This window comes from Nomascus leucogenys, chromosome 17 (assembly GCF_006542625.1).
Source record: "Nomascus leucogenys isolate Asia chromosome 17, Asia_NLE_v1, whole genome shotgun sequence".
Classification (NCBI taxonomy): Eukaryota; Metazoa; Chordata; class Mammalia; order Primates; family Hylobatidae; genus Nomascus; species Nomascus leucogenys.
Genome location: NC_044397.1, coordinates 43,170,642 through 43,193,346, shown reverse-complemented (window position 1 = coordinate 43,193,346; position 22,705 = coordinate 43,170,642). Strand labels below are relative to the sequence as shown.

The following is a 22,705-nucleotide window of genomic DNA, read 5'->3' as shown; positions in this document are numbered from 1 at the left end:
GCTGCAGAAAGGGGCTACCACTGCGGGTCGCCTCTCCACTGAGAGCTGGACACTCGTAGAGATGACCTGCCTGTGGAAAGGAGTTACCCACTTGAGATCTCCTGGGAGCTGTTCTGTGGATCAAATAAAGCTCCTCTCCACCTTGCTCACACTCCAGTTGTCTGCTGTACCTCATTCTTCCTAGGCATGGGACAAGAACTCGAGACCTGTTGAATGGCAGCACTGATAAGCTGTATCACAAACAGGGCTGAAACACACTTTTCCCCTTGCTCGCCACGTTGCAGTTAATGAGAAGGAGAGAAGAGCTGCAGCCCTTTGGGGAGCCCAGACCTAGGGGCTCCCTCAGCCAGGGCTGTGACACCCTCTTTGGGGCTCTGTGGTTCCTGGTATCTCCAAGCTTCTGGGTGCTACCTTGTTGCCCTCATCCAGACAGGGGTGCCCACAGTGGAAGCCACATGCAGTACATCTTGTCCAGCCACAGCCTTGCATGGAGCTAGAACCTGTTCTGGTGCCTGGGGCTGCCCACCCTGCTGCAGCAGCAGGCATGCCTGGCTGTGAGCAGTGGCCATACCCCAGACTCACTCACTTATATGGCTTGGCTGTAGCCCCACCTAAATCTCATCTTGAATTGTAACCCACAATTCGCATGTCGTGGGAGGAACCCAGTGGGAGGTAAATGAATCATGGGGGTCTTTCCCATGCTGTTCTCATGATAATGAGTAACTCTCAAGAGATCTGATGGTTTTAAAAACAGGAGTTTCGGGCCAGGTGCGGTGGCTCATGCCTGTAATCCCAGCACTTTGGGAGGCCGAAGCGGGTGGATCACGAGGTCAGGAGTTCAAGACTAGCCTGGTCAACAAAGTGAAACCCCGTCTCTATCAAAAATACAAAAATTCACCGGGCGTGGTGGCAGATGCCTGTAGTCCCAGCTACTTGGTAGGCTAAGGCAGGAGGATCGCTTAAACCAGGAGGCAGAGGTTGCAGTGAGCTGAGATCACACCACTACACTCCAGCCTGGGTGACACAGCAAGACTCTGTCTCAAAGAAATAAAAAATAAAATAATAAAAACAGGTGTTTCCCTGCACAAATGCTCTATTTGCCTGCCACCATCCACGTAAAATGTGACCTGCTCCTCACTGCCTTCTGCCATGATTGTGAGGCCTCCCCAGCCATGTGGAAGTGTAAGTCCATTAAACCTCTTTTTTTATAAATTGCCCAGTCTTGGGTATGTGTTTACTGGCAGCGTGAAAAAGAACTAATATACTCACCCACACACCCCTTGCCACTCTACGCCTGGCTCGCCCTTGGCAGGTGTGGGATCTGGGCCAGTAGCATGAGCCAAGTGCAGCCTGCTGGGCCAACTGGGCAGAACAACCCCAGTGTGCATGAGCAATACTCAGGCAGAAGGTACCCCGGCCACAGAGGATTCCAGCTGGCAAGGTGACATCCCAAGGATCCCATGACACCAATATATTCCCCTTCAAAAACATCCATATAATCACATCCCCTCGACACCTTTCCCTATCCTTCCTACTGCCATGTTTATCTGAGAAATACAGATTCAGAATTAAGTAGAGTGAGGTAGGGGACAGGTAATGATAAATTATGCAAGTTGGCTGCTGAAGTTTCACAAAGTACCATGCAACCTTCCAGCAGTGCACACCAGGCCCACTACCACCCAGCTTTGTATTTCAAAACTGCTTTTCTCATCATCATCATTATTTCTTAGGAAAATTTGATGATAGTATTTTTTAAAATCAAAAGTCATTATTAATAATCTTTCTCATATGATAATTTCATTAGCAACTATTCGGTAGATCATTTTGCACTATCTCCAGGAAAATAGTATTTTTAGCCTTATAGCAATATATAAAGAAATGAATGCTACCTACTGTTGACATACCTCAGGCAATCGTTAAATCCTAAGAATAAGTTTTGCTACTTAAACAAAAATTCTTATGAGAATTTTTATTTTGTTTGGCTTTTTAGAAAGGAGAATATTTTTTTGAATTTGTGGAATCAAAACCGTAACTTCAATTATCATATTTTTATTAAACTGAAGCTTTGCTGGTAATGAAGAAGATAACAAATGGCCTTTAGTCTCCACTGATATGGGCAATATTTTCAGATTTCTTTCACACTTGACCCCCAGTACCAAATATCACCAATTTTTGTAATTTGAAGGGTTCAAAAAATGTATAAACCTTAAGAGCTCATCATCATTGTCTACAGATGGGAAAAAACAAGAAATTAGAACTTTAAAAAAATGAAAAATAAAAAACTCCGGTGAGCATCTTTATAAACAGCTATTATTTGAGTGAGCCAGTGGGCCTAAGGAGAGAATACTAGAATATAATTATTCTATCAGGTCCATTCTAGTAAACACCTAGAAAAAGTAGCTATTTTGAAAACATCATTTTTTGTTATATAATGTCTACATCATCTGGCAGAAATATTTCTTTCTTGCCAATACATTTTGGAAGATAAGTCAATTAGTAAATGTACAGAACAAAAATATGATCCAATTATTGATAAAATTAATTTCCACAAGATATGTTGTTACAATTTTACGATTCTTCCCAAGATTTGCTAACAATATTGCAATTTTTAATTGAAAATAAAAAATAAGTACAGTTTATTTAAAAATATGGCTCTTGCAGCACCTGTACTGGAGTCACTGAAGGAACTCCAGTTCCTTGTTGCTACACCCTGACCCCCACCCAAGGGACTACGCCAAGGTGATTACCTGGGAATCTGCATTTTAACAAAAGATCTACAGTTGCTCTGACACAGGGGTCCAAAGACCACCCTTTGAGAAACATTATTCTGTATGTTCCCTACTCAGAATATGCAGCTAATTGCTCTCCATCTAATTATAGCCAATCTCAGCCTCTCAGAACCATCACCAGCAATTAGGACCTGTCCAGGTTTGTACTACATGATTTCAAGATGTATGACACAAGCACTTCCTGAGCAAACGCAGGTGCAAACAGTGATTACAGAGTGACCTGCTACATCAGCGTCACTGCAGGCAGGCACATAGGAGAAGTGGCAGCTTCTGCAGAGCTGTGATCAATGAATGCAGGTACAATGTTCCAGAAGGCCACATGGCACAGCTCATCAGGCCTCCTGAGAGACATCAGGTGGGCCCCCACAGGACTTGTCCACATTTGTGAGCTATTTTGATTTCTGCTCCTGTGTGTGTCTTTGTGAGCACTAGTGTGAGGATGCACACCCCCTAGGTGTAAAAAGCCCCAGAGTAAATAACAAAGTTATATCTGCCTGATATAAAATCATCAACACTTGCATCAATAGGCAATGCTCCAGAGTTCATTTAGAATACCAAGACAGGTTCTTTCAAACATCATTAGGACCCAGCAGCAGCTCAAACGCATTAAAACAGCTGGGTTCCTGTGGCAAAGCAGGTCTAATGGGAATGAGGGTTAAGTACAGCAAGGGGTGTGTCTCCTCACCCCAAGCCTCTGGGGCTCTCTAAGAGCAAAGAGTGATAGTAGTCAAAGCGTATAATTCAGCATCGTTTTGTTCCAGATAGTATTCACTGAAATGTTCAAGGGAAAGCTAAAAAAATGCAGTAATATTGTATATATATTCATATTTAATTAAAAAGAGAGTTAACACCACTTCCAAGAGGGAGGTCATTCCTTGTTCAGCACAAGATTTCTGTGCAAAGCTATGGGCAATAAAACAATTCAACATATAAACATTTACAAAAGCTACCATTTCAGTAATGCTACTAATGCTTTAGCAAACAACTCTGAAGATGAGAAACAAATCATAATCCTGCAGCTGGGGGCAGCCATAAGAGAATCAAGATCATCAACCACTGTCAACGTCCAATAAAATCTACCCTCTCTCTTCCTTCTTCTCTTGTTTGCCTCTGGGCTCCAACTGCCTTTAACAGAGTTGTATCATATGAAAACGTTTACAAGAAACAAAGTTATATGTAAGAACTTGAATGTAATACAGTTGGCCCTCTGTATCCATGGATCCAACCAATGGCAGACCAAAAATGTGGTTAGACCTACAATGGTCGCTTATATACTGAACATGCACAGGCTCTTTTTCTTGTAATTATTGCCTAAACAATGCAATATAATAACAAATTGCATAGCTTTTACATTGTATTAGGTATTATAAATAATTTAGAGATGATTTAAAGTTTGTGAGAGGATGTGTGTTGGTTACATAAAAATACTATAACATTTTATTTAAGGAACTTGAACATCCACAGCTTTTAGTATCCATGGGGAGTCCTGGAAAGAATCCTCCTTGGATACCGAAGGAAAAATGTACCCCAAAGTTCAAGAGAACAAATAACCATTTACTCCTGCATAGTAACTATATGAAGAGCTAAAGGAAGAAAGGAGGATGAAGTCCTACGATAAACTCATGGAGAAAACTACAAGATGTCAGCAGATTTTACATAAGAACCTCACACAGTTGTATACATTTAAAGAGAACCACACAAAGGTAAGACATGAGCAGGCAGCTGGAATCACCAAGCATTCCCCTAGGTTGGTTTCCAGACAAATAGGTGTTTTGTGTTTTTTTTTTTTTTTGGAGACAGGGTCTCGCTCTGTTGCCCAGGCTGGGGTGCAGTTGTGTGAACACAGTTCACTGCAGCCTTAACTTTCTGGGCCCTCGCAATCCTCCCACTTAGCATCCCAAGAAACTGGGACAACAGGCGTGCGTCACCATGCCCAGCTAATTTTTTTATTTCTCTAGAGACAAGGTCTCATCATATTGCCCAGGCTGGTCTTGAATTCCTGTGCTCAAAGCAATCCTCCCACCTTAGCCTCCCAAAGTGCTGATATTATAGGCGTGAACCACAGCACCCATCCCAATAACTGTACGTTTGACCCTTTGGGCAAGCTGTGACATTCAGCTCTGCCTATGTGTATATATAGCTGAATCTCCAAATGCACCTTTGGCTTTTACAGTCTTAGAAAATGAATTACAAATTGGGCATGAAGACATCCAACAGTTCTCAAGTAACATTTACCACACAGAATTGCCTGCGTCTGCCTGTCTTAAAGCCCACCCACAATTTCATTTTCAATTAACAGCTCCTCGAAAGGCAGTAATGAAAGCAGTTGCTAAAGAGCATTCAGATGTCACCGAAAGACTGCAAACCCAAACTGTAAATAGCACATTGTGAGTCGCCTGTCACCACCATCAACTCCCACGGGAATCACGCAGCATGTGGCTATCACAACCATCTGCTCAGTTCCCCACCACCACCATTGCAAACGACACAGCCACCCATCTCCTCCCACTTCCCACTCATTACCTGTCATGTACAGACTTGTGTGGATACAAGATTGCTGTGAACAGGGATTAGAATGCAGAATGTACAGAGGCTTATTTCATGTTCTGTAGCTGAGATTTGGCCACATGCAGATAACTTTATGTCATCATAAGAGGGAAAAATGTAAAATTTAATCAGCACAAAAATGCACAGTTTTAAATAAAGAAAGGGAGTTCTGTCCTACCCTCATCAACTACCAAAAGTGCACTGGCTAGGCCTTATTAAAGGAAAGATGTGCTCCCTCATTCTTCAATCACTGACATTGTAGAAATTTATGGGAGCCAGAGTTGAGAATCACTACTATCACTTTATCCTTCTTAACTCCTCTAACAATATATGGGATTTAAATGGCCCTTAATAAAGTTCTGCATGCACAAATACACATATAAAATTTTCTTACTTTGGGAAACATAAAAGGTCACTGTTTTATGGAATAACTCCTATAGGTATCAGGATCACCCAAGCTGAATTATGGCCCATTCTTTTCACTGTAGTTCCTTTTCCCATTCAGCTTATTTTCTCTCTGCAGGTTTTATTTTATGAGGTGGTAGTTAATGTGCTGTGTTGGTTAATTTAGGGTGTCAGCTTGACTGGATTAAAGAATACCTAGAGAACTGGTCAAGCATTACCTTTGGGTGTGTTTGTGAGGGTGTTTCCAGAGGAGATTGACATGTGAGTCTGAGTAAACTAAGTGGGGAAGGATCTGCCCTCCATGTGGGCAGGCACCATGCAATCAGCCGGGGTCCAGATAAAACAAAAACAGAGGAAAGGCGAAATGGTCTCTCTCCCCTAGAGTTGGGATATAATTTCCTGCCCTTGGTCATCAAAACTCTAGGCTCTCTAGGCTTTGGACTTGAGGACTACCCCAGTCTCAGGCCTTCAGACTTGGTCTGAGCCATACTGTGAATCCCAGGGTCTCCAGCTTGCAGAGGGCTTGTTATGGGACCTCTCAGCCCCCATAATCATGTGAACAAATTCCCCGAATGAATCCCCTCTTATCTATCCACATATATATTCTATTGGTACTTGCTCTCCAGAGAATCCTAATACATATGCTATGTCCTTTTTATAATCAATTCTTACTAAATTTTTATTTAAAATTACAAATGTCATTTAGGATAAAATTACTACTGGCAATAACATTCCAAAGATGTATCTCACTGAAGTTAAGTGATGTTTATGCTCACTATTCCCAACATTCAGGGCTCACAGCAATGAAGTATAGATAGAGTCAAAAGACACAAAAAGAAAAACTCCAATAAACCTGTTTCCAAATGCTCAAGATAAAACAAAAGCAAAACACCTTTCATATAACCCATTATTATATTAGTGTCAGGTTTACCAATCCCAGTTACAAACCAATACTTCCAATACAATACATGAGTAATTCCTGAACACAGACAAGCCTAGATTGGGGTTCCTCAATTACCTGATGTTAAAACTAGCATCTTATTCTTATTCAAGTCAATCGATATTCCAAGAGAGATCATAAGCCAATCTTTTATTCCCTCCATCTTTCCTTATGGTTTTTCTTATTTCTATACTTTAGGCAAGGGGAAAAAGTAGTATGCAACTTAAATTCATAAAAAGGAAAAAAAATAAAGAATTTTATTTGATACCTTAGCTTGTAACCTTCATATGATTACACAATTTTTCGAAAGCAAATGAAATCCCAATTAACATGTTAAACTTGAAATTTTGAAGTATGAGGCAAAAATGGTTTAACTGACATTTCTTAATACTAGTTCAAGGTACCAGCAGACATCTAACTATTATAACAAAGGTATGTATGAGAGAGCACATAGCAAAGTTCATGTCTTTTCATTATGACAGTAAAATCCCAAATTACATTAGTATCTCAAATGCTCTGATTTTCAGAAACCTGTAGGCTCTAGAGTCAAGCTGGATAAATACCTGTGTGATTTTTGGCCTAGATTTCCATCTAAAACTAATTAGCAGATCCTCAGAAATGAGACTTGAACTGAATCTGTTTAATCAAAGTTTTCCATTATAAATCCTCCTTTGCAAGTTAATTTCTACTAGTAACAAATTTACAGAAAGCTCTTCAGACAACAGGAGTAAGTCTAAGTCGTGCTGAAATAAGGGACCAGCCTCTGGTAGCAAACACTCTCAACAGGAAAGAGCATGGGCTGGCATGGACTGTTCCATCAGGACAGTTGGAAAGAGAGGGTGGCTCAGTCACCTGGGCTGTTAAGTCTAAGCACCACTATCACTTACTCCAAGGAAGACCAACGTGCAATGTCAATACATGAAGCAGATGCGACCACTATGCAGAGTTCTAGTAATCGCTCTAATTTTAAATGCCTGGCACTGGGATGGATCCCTCTTCTTCCTAGAAAGCAGTAGACACTTTTGGTGTCTATAGTTTACAATATCAACTATAAATCTCACACCATACTGGATTTTCAGAGAGAGAAGGGCAAATTTTTATCCTAACAAGAAATACCTACCCAGATTAATTTGTATAAAGATTTTTAAACCACAAAAGACATTCCCACATAAGCCATCCTTACCAGCAAGGTTAGAGTCTACTAATAGGCTCCTGAAATGTTCCCACATTCCTCCATTTTCCTCTAAAATGATGTTCTCCTATGACTAAAGCAATCTCAACAGGTTGCCTCTTTCTTTAGGAAATTTTGCGCTAAGATGAATGGCTTTTTGGCACCTAAAATTCAGTTAAGGAGGGAGACCACAGGATTTATTTTGATGATTCATCTTGGTGTCTGTCAGAAGAGTTCATATAACTTAAAAATGCCTTCTAGCTCACGTAAGCCTATTTCCTCTGGCTCAGTTCATACTACAGAGAAAGGACAGACTAATGGACTAAATGGAGATTTAGAAATCCAGTCAGAGCCAAATCTGAGAGTTCTCTGAATGCTCATCAACTTTTCATCATTGGTACTCTATTTTTAAAACCCTTTTGCTCTCTGTGTGTTTTAAACTACAAAGTCCTAAATTTTTAAAGAATTCCCCATGGTCTAGAAGTCAGATATACTTCCAACCCATGAGCATGGAATGTTCTTCCATTTGTTTGTATCCTCTTTTATTTCATTGAGCAGTGGTTTGCAGTTCTCCTTGAAGAGGTCCTTCACATCCCTTGTAAGTTGGATTCCTAGGTATTTTATTCTCTTTGAAGCAATTGTGAATGGGAGTTCACTCATGATTTCGCTCTCTGTTTGTCTGTGATTGGTGTACAAGAATGCTTGTGATTTTGGTACACTGATATTGTATCCTGAGACTTTACTGAATTTCCTAATCAGCTTAAGGAGATTTGGGGCTGAGACGATGGGGTTTTCTAGATATACAATCATGTCATCTGCAAACAGGGACAATTTGACTTCCTCTTTTCCTAATCGAATACCCTTTATTTCCTTCGCCTGCCTGACTGCCCTGGCCAGAACTTCCAGCACTATGTTGAATAGGAGTGGTGAGAGAGGGCATCCCTGTCTTGTGCCAGTTTTCAAAGGGAATGCTTCCAGTTTTTGCCCATTCAGTATGATATTGGCTGTGGGTTTGTCATAGATAGCTCTTATTATTTTGAAATACGTCCCATCAATACCTAATTTATTGAGAGTTTTTAGCATGAAGCGTTGTTGAATTTTGTCAAAGGCCTTTTCTGCATCTATTGAGATAATCATGTGGTTTTTGTCTTTGGTTCTGTTTATATGCTGGATTACATTTATTGATTTGTGTATGTTGAACCAGCCTTGCATCCCAGGGATGAAACCCACTTGATCATGGTGTATAAGCTTTTTGATGTGCTGCTGGATTCGGTTTGCCAGTATTTTATTGAGTATTTTTGCATCAATGTTCATCAAGGATATTGGTCTGAAATTCTCTTTTTTGGTTATGTCTCTGCCAGGCTTTGGTATCAGAATGATGCTGGCCTCATAAAATGTGTTAGGGAGGATTCCCTCTTTTTCTATTGATTGGAATAGTTTCAGAAGGAATGGTACCAGTTCCTCCTTGTACCTCTGGTAGAATTCGGCTGTGAATCCGTCAGGTCCTGGACTCTTTTTGGTTGGTAAGCTATTGATAATTGCCACAATTTCAGAGCCTGTTATTGGTCTATTCAGAGATTCAACTTCTTCCTGGTTTAGTCTTGGGAGGGTGTATTTGTCGAGGAATTTATCCATTTCTTCTAGATTTTCTAGTTTATTTGCATAGAGGTGTTTGTAGTATTCTCTGATGGTAGATTGTATTTCTGTGGGATCGGTGGTGATATCCCCTTTTTCATTTTTTATTGCATCTATTTGGTTCTTCTCTCTTTTATTCTTTATTAATCTTGCTAGTGGTCTATCAATTTTGTTGATATTTTCAAAAAACCAGCTCCTGGATTCATTAATTTTTTGAAGGGTTTTTTGTGTCTCTATTTCCTTCAGTTCTGCTCTGATTTTAGTTATTTCTAGCCTTCTGCTAGCTTTTGAATGTGTTTGCTCTTGCTTTTCTAGTTCTTTTAATTGTGATGTTAGGGTGTCAATGTTGGGTCTTTCCTGCTTTCTCTTGTGGGCATTTAGTGCTATAAATTTCCCTCTACACACTGCTTTGAATGTGTCCCAGAGATTCTGGTATGTTGTGTCATTGTTCTCATTGGTTTCAAAGAACATCTTTATTTCTGCCTTCATTTCATTATGTACCCAATAGTCATTCAGGAGCAGGTTGTTCAGTTTCCATGTAGTTGAGTGGTTTTGAGTGAGTTTCTTAATCCTGAGTTCTAGTTTGATTGCACTGTGGTCTGAAAGACAGTTTGTTATAATTTCTGTTCTTTTACATTTGCTGAGGAGAGCTTTACTTCCAACTATGTGGTCAATTTTGGAATAGGTGTGGTGTGGTGCTGAAAAAAATGTATATTCTGTTGATTTGGGGTGGAGAGTTCTGTAGATGTCTATTAGGTCCACTTTGTGCAGAGCTGAGTTCAATTCCTGGATATCCTTGCTAACTTTCTGTCTCATTGATCTGTCTAATGTTCGCCAAGTCAATCCTAAGCCAAAAGAACAAAGCTGGAGGCATCACGCTACCTGACTTCAAACTATACTACAAGGCTACAATAACCAAAACAGCATGGTACTGGTACCACAACAGAGAGATAGATCAATGGAACAGAACAGAGCCCTCAGAAATAATGCCGCATATCTACAACTATCTGATCTTTGACAAACCTGACAAAAACAAGCAATGGGGAAAGGATTCCTTATTTAATAAATGGTGCTGGGAAAACTGGCTGGCCATATGTAGAAAGCTGAAACTGGATCCCTTCCTTACACCTTATACAAAAATTAATTCAAGATGGATTAAATATTTAAATGTTAGACCTAAAACCATAAAAACCCTAGAAGAAAACCTAGGCAATACCATTCAGGACATAGGCATGGGCAAGGACTTCATGTCTAAAACACCAAAAGCAATGGCAACAAAAGCCAAAATTGACAAATGAGATCTAATTAAACTAAAGAGCTTCTGCACAGCAAAAGAAACTACCATCAGAGTGAACAGGCAGCCTACAGAATGGGAGAAAATTTTTGCAACCTACTCATCTGACAAAGGGCTAATATCCAGAATCTACAATGAACTCAAACAAATTTACAAGAAAAAAACAAACAACCCCATCAAAAAGTGGGCGAAGGACATGAACAGACACTTCTCAAAAGAAGACACTTATGCAGCCAAAAAACACATGAAAAAATGCTCATCATCACTGGCCATCAGAGAAATGCAAATCAAAACCACAATGAAACACCATCTCACACCAGTTAGAATGGCCATCATTAAAAAGTCAGGAAACAACAGGTGCTGGAGAGGATGTGGAGAAATAGGAACACTTTTACACTGTTGGTGGGACTGTAAACTAGTTCAACCATTGTGGAAGTCAGTGTGGCGATTCCTCAGGGATCTAGTACTAGAAATACCATTTGACCCAGCCATCCCATTACTGGGTATATACCCAAAGGACTATAAATCATGCTGCTATAAAGACACATGCACATGTATGTTTGTTGCGGCACTATTCACAATAGCAAAGAGTTGGAACCAACCCAAATGTCCAACAACAATAGACTGGATTAAGAAAATGTGGCACATATACACCATGGAATACTATGCAGCCATAAAAAATGATGAGTTCATGTCCTTTGTAGGGACATGGATGAAACTGGAAAACATCATTCTCAGTAAACTATCGCAAGGACAAAAAAACAAACACCACATGTTCTCACTCATAGGTGGGAATTGAACAATGAGAACTCATGGACACAGGAAGGGGAACATCACACTCCGGGGACTGTTGTGGGGTGGGGGGAGGGGGGAGGGACAGCATTAGGAGATATACCTAATGCTAAATGACGAGTTAATAGGTGCAGCAAAACAACCTGGCACATGGATACATATGTAACAAACCTGCACATTGTGCACATGTACCCTAAAACCTAAAGTATAATAATAATAATAATAATAATAATAAAAGAATTGACCCTTGGATTTAGCAATGTGGAGGTCCCCAGAGAACTTAATAAGAGCCATTTTGATGAGATGGTCAGAGTAAAAGCCTGATTGAAATGGGATCAAGAGAGAATAGAAGAAGAGAAATCGGAGGCAGCAGCAAGAGTGGCCAAGTCTTTCAAGACGTTTGGCTGTGAAGAGGAGAGAAATGGGGTAGTAGCTAGAAGAGTAGATGAGGCGAAGAGATGTTTTCCTAAGATGGGAGAACTAATGGCATGTGTATATATGGAAGAGAAATAGAAGCAATCAGAAGAAACATCCACAGACTCTTATATTTACCCATCAGTCTGCACCTACCTATGTGTTCTGCCTCCTCTTCTGTTACTTCAGATGAACTTTTTCAGTTCCCAGCTAATACCCGCGTTTCCACTTGCATAATAGATCCTGTCCTCTCTCCTCTACTCAAGAAATCAGCAATTCCTTCTCTCCCGCTAAAGTTTCCTTGTCTCCCACTAAAATTTCTCTCTTTACCTACTATTTTGACATTGAAATAAAAAGTCAGGTCAATAGTTGGATGGGGGATTAGAAAAAAAAAGAAGTCAGATATACTGAAACTAAACTCAATGCCCTGGGAAGGGTTAAGTTTTCCCAAAGTGCTTCTCAGGAAGTTATAATTTGGCTTATTGGTTTAGCAACACGTGACTTCCTTGTGTTCCCGAGTAGTTTCATTGTGACTTGGTCTCCCAATTAGAGAATAAAGCTCCTTAAGGAGAGGACCTGTGCAACTTCTTTTGCTTTTCCCACCCCCAAATCTCCATTGAGAAAAAAAAGTACCATGTCCTTGTAAGTAAATGATAAAACTTTTTTTATATCATGTCTAAGTGCTTACATCATGAACAAATAGTTCATTTACAGAGGTCAGAAAGACTGCGCTATTTTGTGTAAGAGTTGTATAAGAGGTAACTTATTCATTTCTTCGTAATTTTTAAGCCCTTTGGGAAGTAAGAAAAGTATTCAAATTTCTCATATCAAAAAGTGCAACCATTTGCCAAGACAGGTGCCACCTCAGCATCTTCTAAGGCAGTATGTATTTATACATAAAAACATAACCCAACAAATAAGTTAAGTGTCAGTTTAAAAGCTTTCTTTTGGTAGTATGGAAAAACATCACAAGAACTTGGGTTTTATAACCAGGAAGTGAAGGAATAAGCAGTTTGGTTTTAGAACTACACATCTTTCCTATAAAAGTATTATAATCGCACTCTCCGAGTAAAAAGATTAGCTGCCTTCAACGGAGTCTCAGAAAAAAGAAATCCTATTATTTCCTCTTTACTAAGGAGTAACATCTTCCCATAATTACAGGAAAGCTGTGCATTAAGTTGTCTGCTCAGGAAGTACCATTTCCTAATAAGATGCAAACCTAATTCACTCTCACCAAGTCAGAAATAAAGAATAAGTTCTCGCCTCTTCCCTATTTCATCTGTAGTTCTCAATAACAGGCACTAAATGACAATCCATTAATGTAGAAATACTCCTCAAAGCTCACTCTCATCTCAAGGTCCCCTCCCAGCTAAGATGGTCAGATTCAGTTTCTTTACCTGATAAGAGGCAAAGACAGGCGATAAAGTAATTGTGATATTTACAGGCATCTAGGATGATAGGAAAGCAATCACAAGTATTCTTCAGACAAGCTTTCTGAACATCTACTATGGTCATTAAACACTCATGTGTCACCTTTTACCAATGATCACATAACAGATGGCACTTGTCTGGGCTGACACACAATGGACCACTCCCCTCCCTCCTACTATAAATGCATCTTACCCCTCTCCTTTAAATGTCTTCATATCACATGAAAACAAAATTTTAAAGAAAAAAAAACATTAAAAATAAATAAATGGCTTCACAGAGCCTATCAGTTACAGACTGACTCCAAAACAGCATTACCTTCAGACCTACAGACTCCTTACAGACCTCTACGACACTGTATTTGTGTTATTCATAAATTTAAAAAACTATGGGACCCAGAGGGAGGAGCCTAAGAAACATTCAAGTCCAAGCCCTTCATTTTCCAGATGGGCTGTTACCAGATGGTGACTTGTTTGGGATTTCATAATAGCACAAGTGATTCTAAGAATATTAAAAATGAGAAGTATTATGGCCTTATCTCAATTATCACCCTCTGCATTCCTTCTTACTAGAAATGTAACACTTGATTGGATAGCATATTTTGGCATCAACATTGAAGATAAGAAAATACTCCTTGTTTTTAAAAGTTTTACATAGGGCCAAAGACACAATTCATGCTTTCCTTCTCCATGATTCATAAAGAGTCAAAATACTTGCTTTTCAAATATGTTACCTAAAACAAAGATAGGTTTGATTTCAAATACCATTAGTACCAGAGACTTGGCCATTAAGACCAAAAGCTACTCAAATTTAAGATGTGTTAAGTCCTAGTCTTCTTTTCCGATCATAAAACTGTCACCAGAGGACCTTGAAAGTCTTGAAGTAGTAGAAAGAAATACAAAGGATAATTCTGAGGACACAGAATAGAAAAGTCAGATCACGTCTAGAAGAAAAAGATTCAAGGATGAGGATCCGCAGCTTGGTGTTAACTCAGAATAAGAAGCCTTCCTTTTTACCCTGCTGGGACGGGGGCCTGAGGGAGAGGGGGGTGGTTACATTGCAATCTCTCTCCACTGAGATTAATTACTTTTCTCACATATCTCACACAGAGAGGCATGAGTTAGGAGTCACAAATACCACAGGAACATCACCTTTTATAGAACTTAGGCTTTCCTCCCTCTGCCCAACTCCCTATCAAGAAAAAAATAAACAAAACTTCATCCAAATATGGAAAACAGAGCAAACCACAGAACTAGAGATATCTGGGTCTAAACCCTGGCTCCTTCCCTCATTGCCAAGGCCTCAGACAAGTCACTTTATCTCTTTGAGCCCTCGTTTCCATAGCTGTTAAGTAACCATGATATTACCTACTAGACAGGGTTGTTGTACAAATTATAGGTTATACTATAAAAACTCTCTCACTGAATGTAGCATAGTATGCATTAGGTAAATGTTAATAATTACTATTATAACTCCAGTCTGGCATTTCAGGACACAAGTGTGCCTTTGGCAACACTGTGCTGGTTGTCAGATTTAGGGCATTACCTTGGAAGCCTTCTGGGTCCATGTGAAACCCATCACCTCAGATGTTTTACCAGGATTATATCCTTCACTATGTATGAGGCAGAATTCTGACACCAAACTGCCCACTATATTATATTGAGGCTTTCGATCTTTCCAATCTTTTCACTAAAAGCCATCACCCAAATACGCTCTTGATTCTTTTTAAGAGTGACTTCCAACCAGGTTGACTGTTTTCAAATAAGAAACTTCTTAAAACTACAAACGTCATTAGGTCCTAAAGAGAGGCCAGAAATTTGGGTTTAGTAGCTCTCATTATATGATTCTCAAGATCTGTGCGTTGGGGAACCATTGTTTTGTTTGATCCCAGATCTCCTTGCCTCTGCAGAGAAACATCTGCAAACCAAAAATTACCTATTCAAATTCTAATTAGCAGCACCTGCTCTGTAAACCACAATTCCTTCCTCTGCTTTCTTTAGTCATAGTCAATCCTACCCAATGGTCCTGCCAAAAATAAATAAAACACACCCAGGACACAGGTAACTAACTTGACAGGCACTGAAGCCTCTGGATTTGTGCAGAAAAACTGCTATAAACAGCTTCGTATCTCATTATTAATCCATCTCATGTGGGGATTTCCACAGGCAGAAAGGCTTCCCAAATGCCAAGAGCTATACTTTCTTGTGGATCATTGAAACCTAATTATTAACAGGCCAGTAAGCCTCACTATCAGATGTTCATACAATCAACAGATCACAAAGATAGTCTTAAATTATAGCCTATGGAGAACAACTAAGACACCAAAAGGCAAATTCATTTCTTTGCCATTGCCCTCCAAGATGCCACAATATCTGAGCTTACCCGGAAAATATAAATCTTAGCAAGGCACTTCTCACACACAGGAAATCATTTTAGCACCTTAGAAACATGAGATGCACAATGTATGTGATGAAATCCTCCTGTTCCATTTATCCTCATTGCAAAGATCTCTCCCCTACAAGCAAGTCCATCTTGACAACTGTTAAGACTGGTCTGCCATAAATACCAGTACCACTAGCATCAAACTTTGTTGCATAAAGCACATCTGACTGAAAGGGCACCATGCTGAAGTTTCAAATCCTCATAAAAAGTGCTGAGATTGGGTTTTAGACTCTTTTAAAAGTACGCACACAGCTTTGTTGGACAACCACTTCAGCATCCCACCAAGGATATCTTCTCCACCTGTTATGAAGAACCACAGTGGAGGAAGCACCTAAGGAAGGGATTTTGCGGCCACAGGAAAGAGCGAACCCAAGCTTCCTCACCTGTCTGAGTGCCTTCGGCATTTTCTTTCTCTTCCCAAGGTGCTGGCAGAGATTGCGGTCATTTTCTCGATCTGAGCTGTAGTGGTGTGGGTGGCTGAGTCTGCTCTTCTTTGAATGAAAGGACAAGCCATTGGTAAGTGCTTCTCGTTTCTTCTTGGTCAGGGGCGTCTGGCGTTTCTCCACACGTTCCTGAGGCTTAAGTGCTACATCTTTCTGTAGAAAAGAAGAGAAGGAAAGGGAAGTAGTGGTTACAAATGCATCTAGGGTCACACCCAAAATATAGGCTAAATACTAAAGAGTGTTACCACTAAGTGGGAGAGGGATAGGAAAGCGGGATATGAGAAGACCTAAAACTAAGAAACATGGCTCTCAATTTTCCTGACTCCTTAATGCCATCACAAATTATATATCCTTTCTATTATTACTGCACAGAAAACTAAACAAAACACAAGTATATGCATCAAAAGTGATTTCACTGTTCCCTGGGATAGCAGGTTTCTGTTTGATTTGGTGCTGGGTCCAGCACACAATGACATTCCCCAAGGAAGTGCAACACACTCATTTCCCAAGTTGGTACATCAATTATGTTTCAGAAAATGAGCACTAAGTGCATGCTCAATTCAAAACAAATAGCACCCAACTGAATTTATCAGGTCCAGGTGGATGTGAGCCAGCAAGAAAGAACTGTCTATTCATATGATTAAAATGTTTCCTTAATGCATTATATTTTTTACCACATGTTCCTCTAAGCATCCTTTATTTCCATTTTCTTTGCAAAATGTAACAACAATATTATCACCAAGATCAACAGCAACTTTTTATTTATTCCTGTGTGTGGCTGGGGATGGGGAGGTGGGTAGGAAATGGGAAATCAGTGTCCTTGAATGGGGAACTGCATCTGTAGAAACTACAGGTAAGCATTTTAGGCCACATGACCTGATAAGAGTTCTGTGCCTCTAGGCAGCTCAGTACACACCAAGGTTCCAAAAGACTGGGCTTTTAGTGACCGGACACTGACATTATTCATTATGAGAAGTGGAGTAAGTCACTACAACTCTGAGACCATGTGCAAAATGGGCTCTCAGAACATCAAACAAACCACATACATGCAAATATCCTCTGCCCTGTGAGAAATGATGCACACACTAAGCAATAAAATGAAAATGTCTTGGCACTCAGTTATTTGGAAACTAGTGGATCTAATCCTCTTAACACAGAAAATCCCCGTCATGAAGCCTCACCACACTTCCTCGGTTTCTGCAGTCCTAAATGAACTTTTTTAAAATTTTTTCATTTCTGGGGTACATAGCAGGCATATATATTTATGACTTACATGAGATGTTTTGATACAGGCATGCAATGGGTAATAATCACATCAGGGTAAATGGGGTATCCATTACCTCAAACATGTATCCTTTGTATTTCAAACAATCCAATTATATTATTTATTTTTAAATGAACAATTAAATTTTTTACTATCTAGATGTACATTTAAAAATAAAACAAAACCAAAATAGAAATTTCCTTTTACTCATTTCTCCTTAAAATACCGCTCTCTTTCCTCCCTTTCACATCCAATTTTCTCAAGGTAACTGTTCTGCTGCAATATCCCAGCCCTCCCAACTTTACATGCATGGTACTCCCTGATGTCTCTCCCCAAATCGGCCATTCCTATTAGTTTGAGACCTTGAGCCTTGTTATGATCTGAATGTTTGTGTCTCCCCAGAATATTTTTTTTTTTTTGAGACAGAGTTCGCTCTCTTGCAACGGCACGACCTTGGCTCACTGCAACCTCTGCCTCCCCAGTTCAAGCGATTCCCTGCCTCAGCCTCCCGAGTAGGTGGGGTTACAGATGCCTGCCACCACACCCAGCCTTTTTTTTTTTTTTTTTTTTTTTGTATTTTTAGTAGAGATGGGGTTTCACCATGTTGGCCAGGAGATGGGGGGCTTTGGGAGTTGACTGGATCATGAGGGTGGAACCCTCATAAAGGGGATTAGTGCCCTTATAAAGGGCCTAAGGGAGTCTGTTTGCCCCTTTACCATGTGAGAACAGGTACCATCCATGAGGAACAAGCTCTCACCAGACACAGAATCTGCTGGTGCCTCAACCTTGGACTTCCCAGCCTCCAGAACTGTGAGAAATAAATGTTTCTTGTTTATAAGCTACTCAGTTTATGACATTTTGCTAATGCAGTCTGGACAAACTAATGCAGGCCTTTACACTGATTTGCCTTGGCCTCAAAAGGCCTCTCTTACACACTCCTCCCTTTTCTAGTTCAGTGACTCTTAGCAGTGTTGCCCACTCAGGGAGACCTTTCTTGTAATACAAAGTACTCTATTCTCAGGTCTTCACTCATTCAACAATTATGTTTTGTGTGCCCAGTACATGCCAAGTACAAATGTAGCACTGATCTACGTTTAGGATGATAATGGTGTGGGGAAAAGTCACCACCCTCATAGAGCCTAGAATTTACAGGACAAATACTAATCAAATCACGCAAATATATCATTGCAAACTGACTTAACAATGCTAAAGGATAGGTTATGGGTGCTAAAACTAAGGGAAATGATATAGTCCAGAGGAGAGGGTTAGAGCTGAGAAAATGACTGCTATTTGACCTAGATCTGAAAGGCTGAACAGAGAGAACAGCTTATGCAAAGGCCTTGAGGCAGCTGGGTGCATAATCTCTTGAAAGAATGTGAAAGAGGGGAGGGACTAAGTAGTTCATCTCAGTAACCCCAGTGCTTCACATAAGTGCTTCACATAAACCAGGCAAATAGTAGGTGGCCAATGTATTGGTCAATAAATACATAAATAAAGGAATCAACTAGTTAAAACATCCAAACCTATAAAGCACAACACTGACTTTAAAATAGTCTAAGCTGTCTCTAATATACAGCGTAGCAAGCCAGAAAGGGTGATAGAAGCAGGGAACCAAGGAATCTAGTGTGCACTGCTGGTATACACGAAGGATCACAGCAAACAGCAAGAAACTCCAGAAAAGGGGAAAGGCCTTATCCTTAAGAGTAAGAAGATATCAAAGATAACAGTCTACAAGGCAAATAAGCAGCTTCTGGCCTAATTTCCAGCTGCTACCACTACCGACGATTAACCCTCTGCCATCGGAGAGGTAGCTCTCCTGAGGCAATGAGGATGTTTTGAAAAGTGTTTTAGGGGACAAGTCGAGATCAAAGCAAGCGCACATTGCCATTGATTTCACAGCCTTGCATGCTATGCCTAACACACAGTAAATGTTCAATGAATGGCTGCTGAACTGAATTCCTGTGTCCAGTGTCCACAGCCTCAGTCAGCTATGCCAGGCATTTGCTCAGCTCAAAAATGTTCTGTTTAGTCTCACATTTAACCAAAACAGCTGCCATAAAGAGACACTCAGGAACAATGGCGACACTAGCAGACGGAGCCAGGTGAGTTCCAACATGGGCTGCTTCTATATAATGTGATTAAATTGTACCACTTCTAAGTGTAATATAAAAACTCCCCACAGGGTATAAAGCTCCTTTCTTTGTCACACAACCCACCTACTGCCCTGCATCATATGCATGTAGAGTATCAGATTAATAAACAAATGATGCTTAATAATGTATCCACTGTGCTTTTAAAAAAATTATGCCATTCTCTTTGGAGACCAAATCTTTCATACTGAAGGTGCTTCCAAAGTATATTGAAAATTATGTGCAATTCCATACAAATGTGAATTAATATTTATGAGAGTATGTTATAATTTTTTCCAAATCCATTTTATTTTCATGTAGCATATTAATCAAGGAATTCTCACTGCACTGCAGAATAGCTACACAGAGCAAATGGACCCCATGCCGTGACATTAGCTTGTAAGAGACCTGCTGAAGTCTTAGCAGCAGTAGTACAATCATCTTAGCTCCAATTAATATTGAGATTTTCCACTCTGGGGGGGAAGAAGAGAGAGAGAGGATCAAAGTGTGTCTAGAGGTGGTGGCTTAAGAGGTAAGAAAAAATGAAGAGTCTATAAAAACTTTTTATTATGTAACACGTTTATATTTTCCAAGACTAGAGATTATTTTTTTCAAAGGTAGATCTTTATTTATAAATTATAATATAGATTTTTTGGTACAAATCCTGAATAAACCAGACCACTCTTTGTTCATTCCCTCTATAAACAGGTACTGACTGCTTACCATTTATAAAGTAAAATAACCATTTAATTTTTTCATTGACTGTCTTGGGGAAAAATGACAAAAACTATCCATTATAAGCATTAAGAATCAAAGACTAAGACTGATTATAAACTAATCATCTTATCAACAGTCACAAGAGTTGTGTACATGACTACATGCCTGTGTAATTGTTTGTAAACATATACCCACCAATGCTTTCCTCCACCACCAACCAACCAGTAGCACTAATTTAAGAACTTCCATAAGGAAACCTGGGCAGTCTCTAGTATTCCTATAATATAGGGAGGGAAATTATCTGGTATATAAAAAAACTTTTTGGGATCAATGAATGGCAATTTTCAAAGGCCTGTTGATTCATTCATCTACCATGATCTAGGCTAGTGGTTCACAAGAGAAACTGTCCATCAGAATTACCTGAAGAATTTTTTGAAAATAAGATGACTGTAGCCCATATTCTGCAAGGAAAGCACTAGCAAATGAAGAGTGGCAGAACATGCCACCCCAAAACATGCTATTTAGGCCTAAGGATTATTTTAAAGCTAAAGGCACTTGAAAAACAATAGAAACAAAAGAGATAGGAGAAAAGAAACATTATCACCAGAAACACCTGAGATGGGAAAAAACTCTCATGTGAAAGATGATCTCCCTATAGTAGGAAAGAAGAAATTTTCTCGTTTCTAGAGATGGGGAGTCCAGAAAAATTTGTACCAACAGATCTTATTAACTCTTATCTTCCTTTAGCCACATCATTTATTTTTGTTACTTTTCCACAACTGCCACTCTGTTCAACCTACTAAATAAGGATTCAAGATTTGCCACTTTTTGGGTCTTCATTTTCCTGTGGGGACTCCTATATATGTGTCAAAATCCATATGCTTTTCTTCTGTTAATCTATTTTACATCAATTTAATACTCAGGCTCAGCTAGAGACCCTAACAGGGTAAAGATAAAAAACTGCCTTGCTTACACAAGCACTAGGAGAGAAAGGCAGGAGGGCAGAAGGATAAGAAAGAAATCTGTAAAAAAAAAAAACGCTTTAAGGCATTCATTTGACAGTCACAGAAGAAGCAGGAAAGAAAGCAAGAAAGCCAGGGAGCCACCAACAGGAGGCTGGCTGAGAGGCAAAAAGATTTAGACATATTGGCTGGCAACAGAGGGGGTAAGTGTACAAGCCATGCACAACAGATGTGAATAGGTTTGGAGAATAGTTGAAATTATGTGATTTTTAGGTCACTGGTGATGGAGGGCAGGGTCACAGTAGCACATATGTGGAGAGGCTCAGAGACTGACAAAGGCAATTTCCTTCAACACCCGGCCTTCTTCAGAATAGGCGATCTTGCTCTTGACTTTCCCTTCTCCCAAATTACAATCTTCCACCAAAGCCCTCCTCACCACTCTTGAATTTCAAAATGAGATGGTTCAGTGTTGTGCAAACTAAGAGAGAGTAACAAATTGCAGATGAAACACTATGTAAGCTGCAGGGCTCCATTTGCTGATTACAGATGAAGCCAGAGACAATAGAAAATGAGGGCACAGTTTGTCTGCCTTGCATGAAGTGGGTTATAGAAAGTCTCCGCCTGATTTTTCCAAGCAAACTAACCTGAGGGCAGTCCATCACTTACAAAGCATTTGTGATACATGTGTCTGCATGCGCCCAAATGAGTGTACATGTGTGAGAGGGGCTTGCAATTTAAACAGAGCCTCTTCTGTTAGTTATCTGATCTTAGAGACCTTAAAGAAAATAACAAAGAAGCCAGGAGAAAAAGAAAAAAGTGCTTTGCCTGTCCCCAATGACATAATGACATAATGGCTGTGTCCTGTCATTTTGGTCTGTCAAGTCCCTTGCTGGTTTATTGTATACCATTTGTACTTGTTTTTGAATGGTTTTACAAACACTGATTCCACCAATAATGAGTCTCCAGTGATAAGAAATGAAAAATTAGAAAACTACTAACTCTAGATAGATATGTTCACAACAGTCCCCAACTTTGCACTTTTGAGCAAATGGACTTTATGAACACATTTTCAGAGCCTAAACTTTTTAGAAAGTAGAGAAGACTACTATCTGTAGGAATGTACAAGGCATCCAGGATGGCATTCAAACATTAATCCCTAAGGTTCACATCTTTTAAAAACAAATATCAAAACACCTACTATGTGCATACACATTGCCATCTGTTGGAAATATCTAAGAAAGAATTCCTAAACTCAGGCTGCTTATCCAGGGAAACAGGCAAATTAATGAACTATTATAGTAAAGTAGGTTAGAGGAGGAGCAAGTCAGGTGCT

At 39.8% G+C, this 22,705-nt stretch overlaps 1 protein-coding gene across 6 annotated transcripts in view; it reads right to left on the bottom strand.

The window, feature by feature from the left end:
• Positions 1–22,705, bottom strand: part of AUTS2 (activator of transcription and developmental regulator AUTS2) — a 1,215,593-nt gene that overhangs the window by 887,343 nt on the left and 305,545 nt on the right. For all 6 annotated transcript variants that reach the window (XM_003276049.2, XM_003276050.2, XM_030796682.1 and 3 more), the window contains exon 2: positions 16,241–16,453. In XM_003276049.2, coding sequence (XP_003276097.1) covers positions 16,241–16,453 — 213 coding nt within the window. The remainder of the gene's footprint in view (positions 1–16,240; positions 16,454–22,705) is intronic.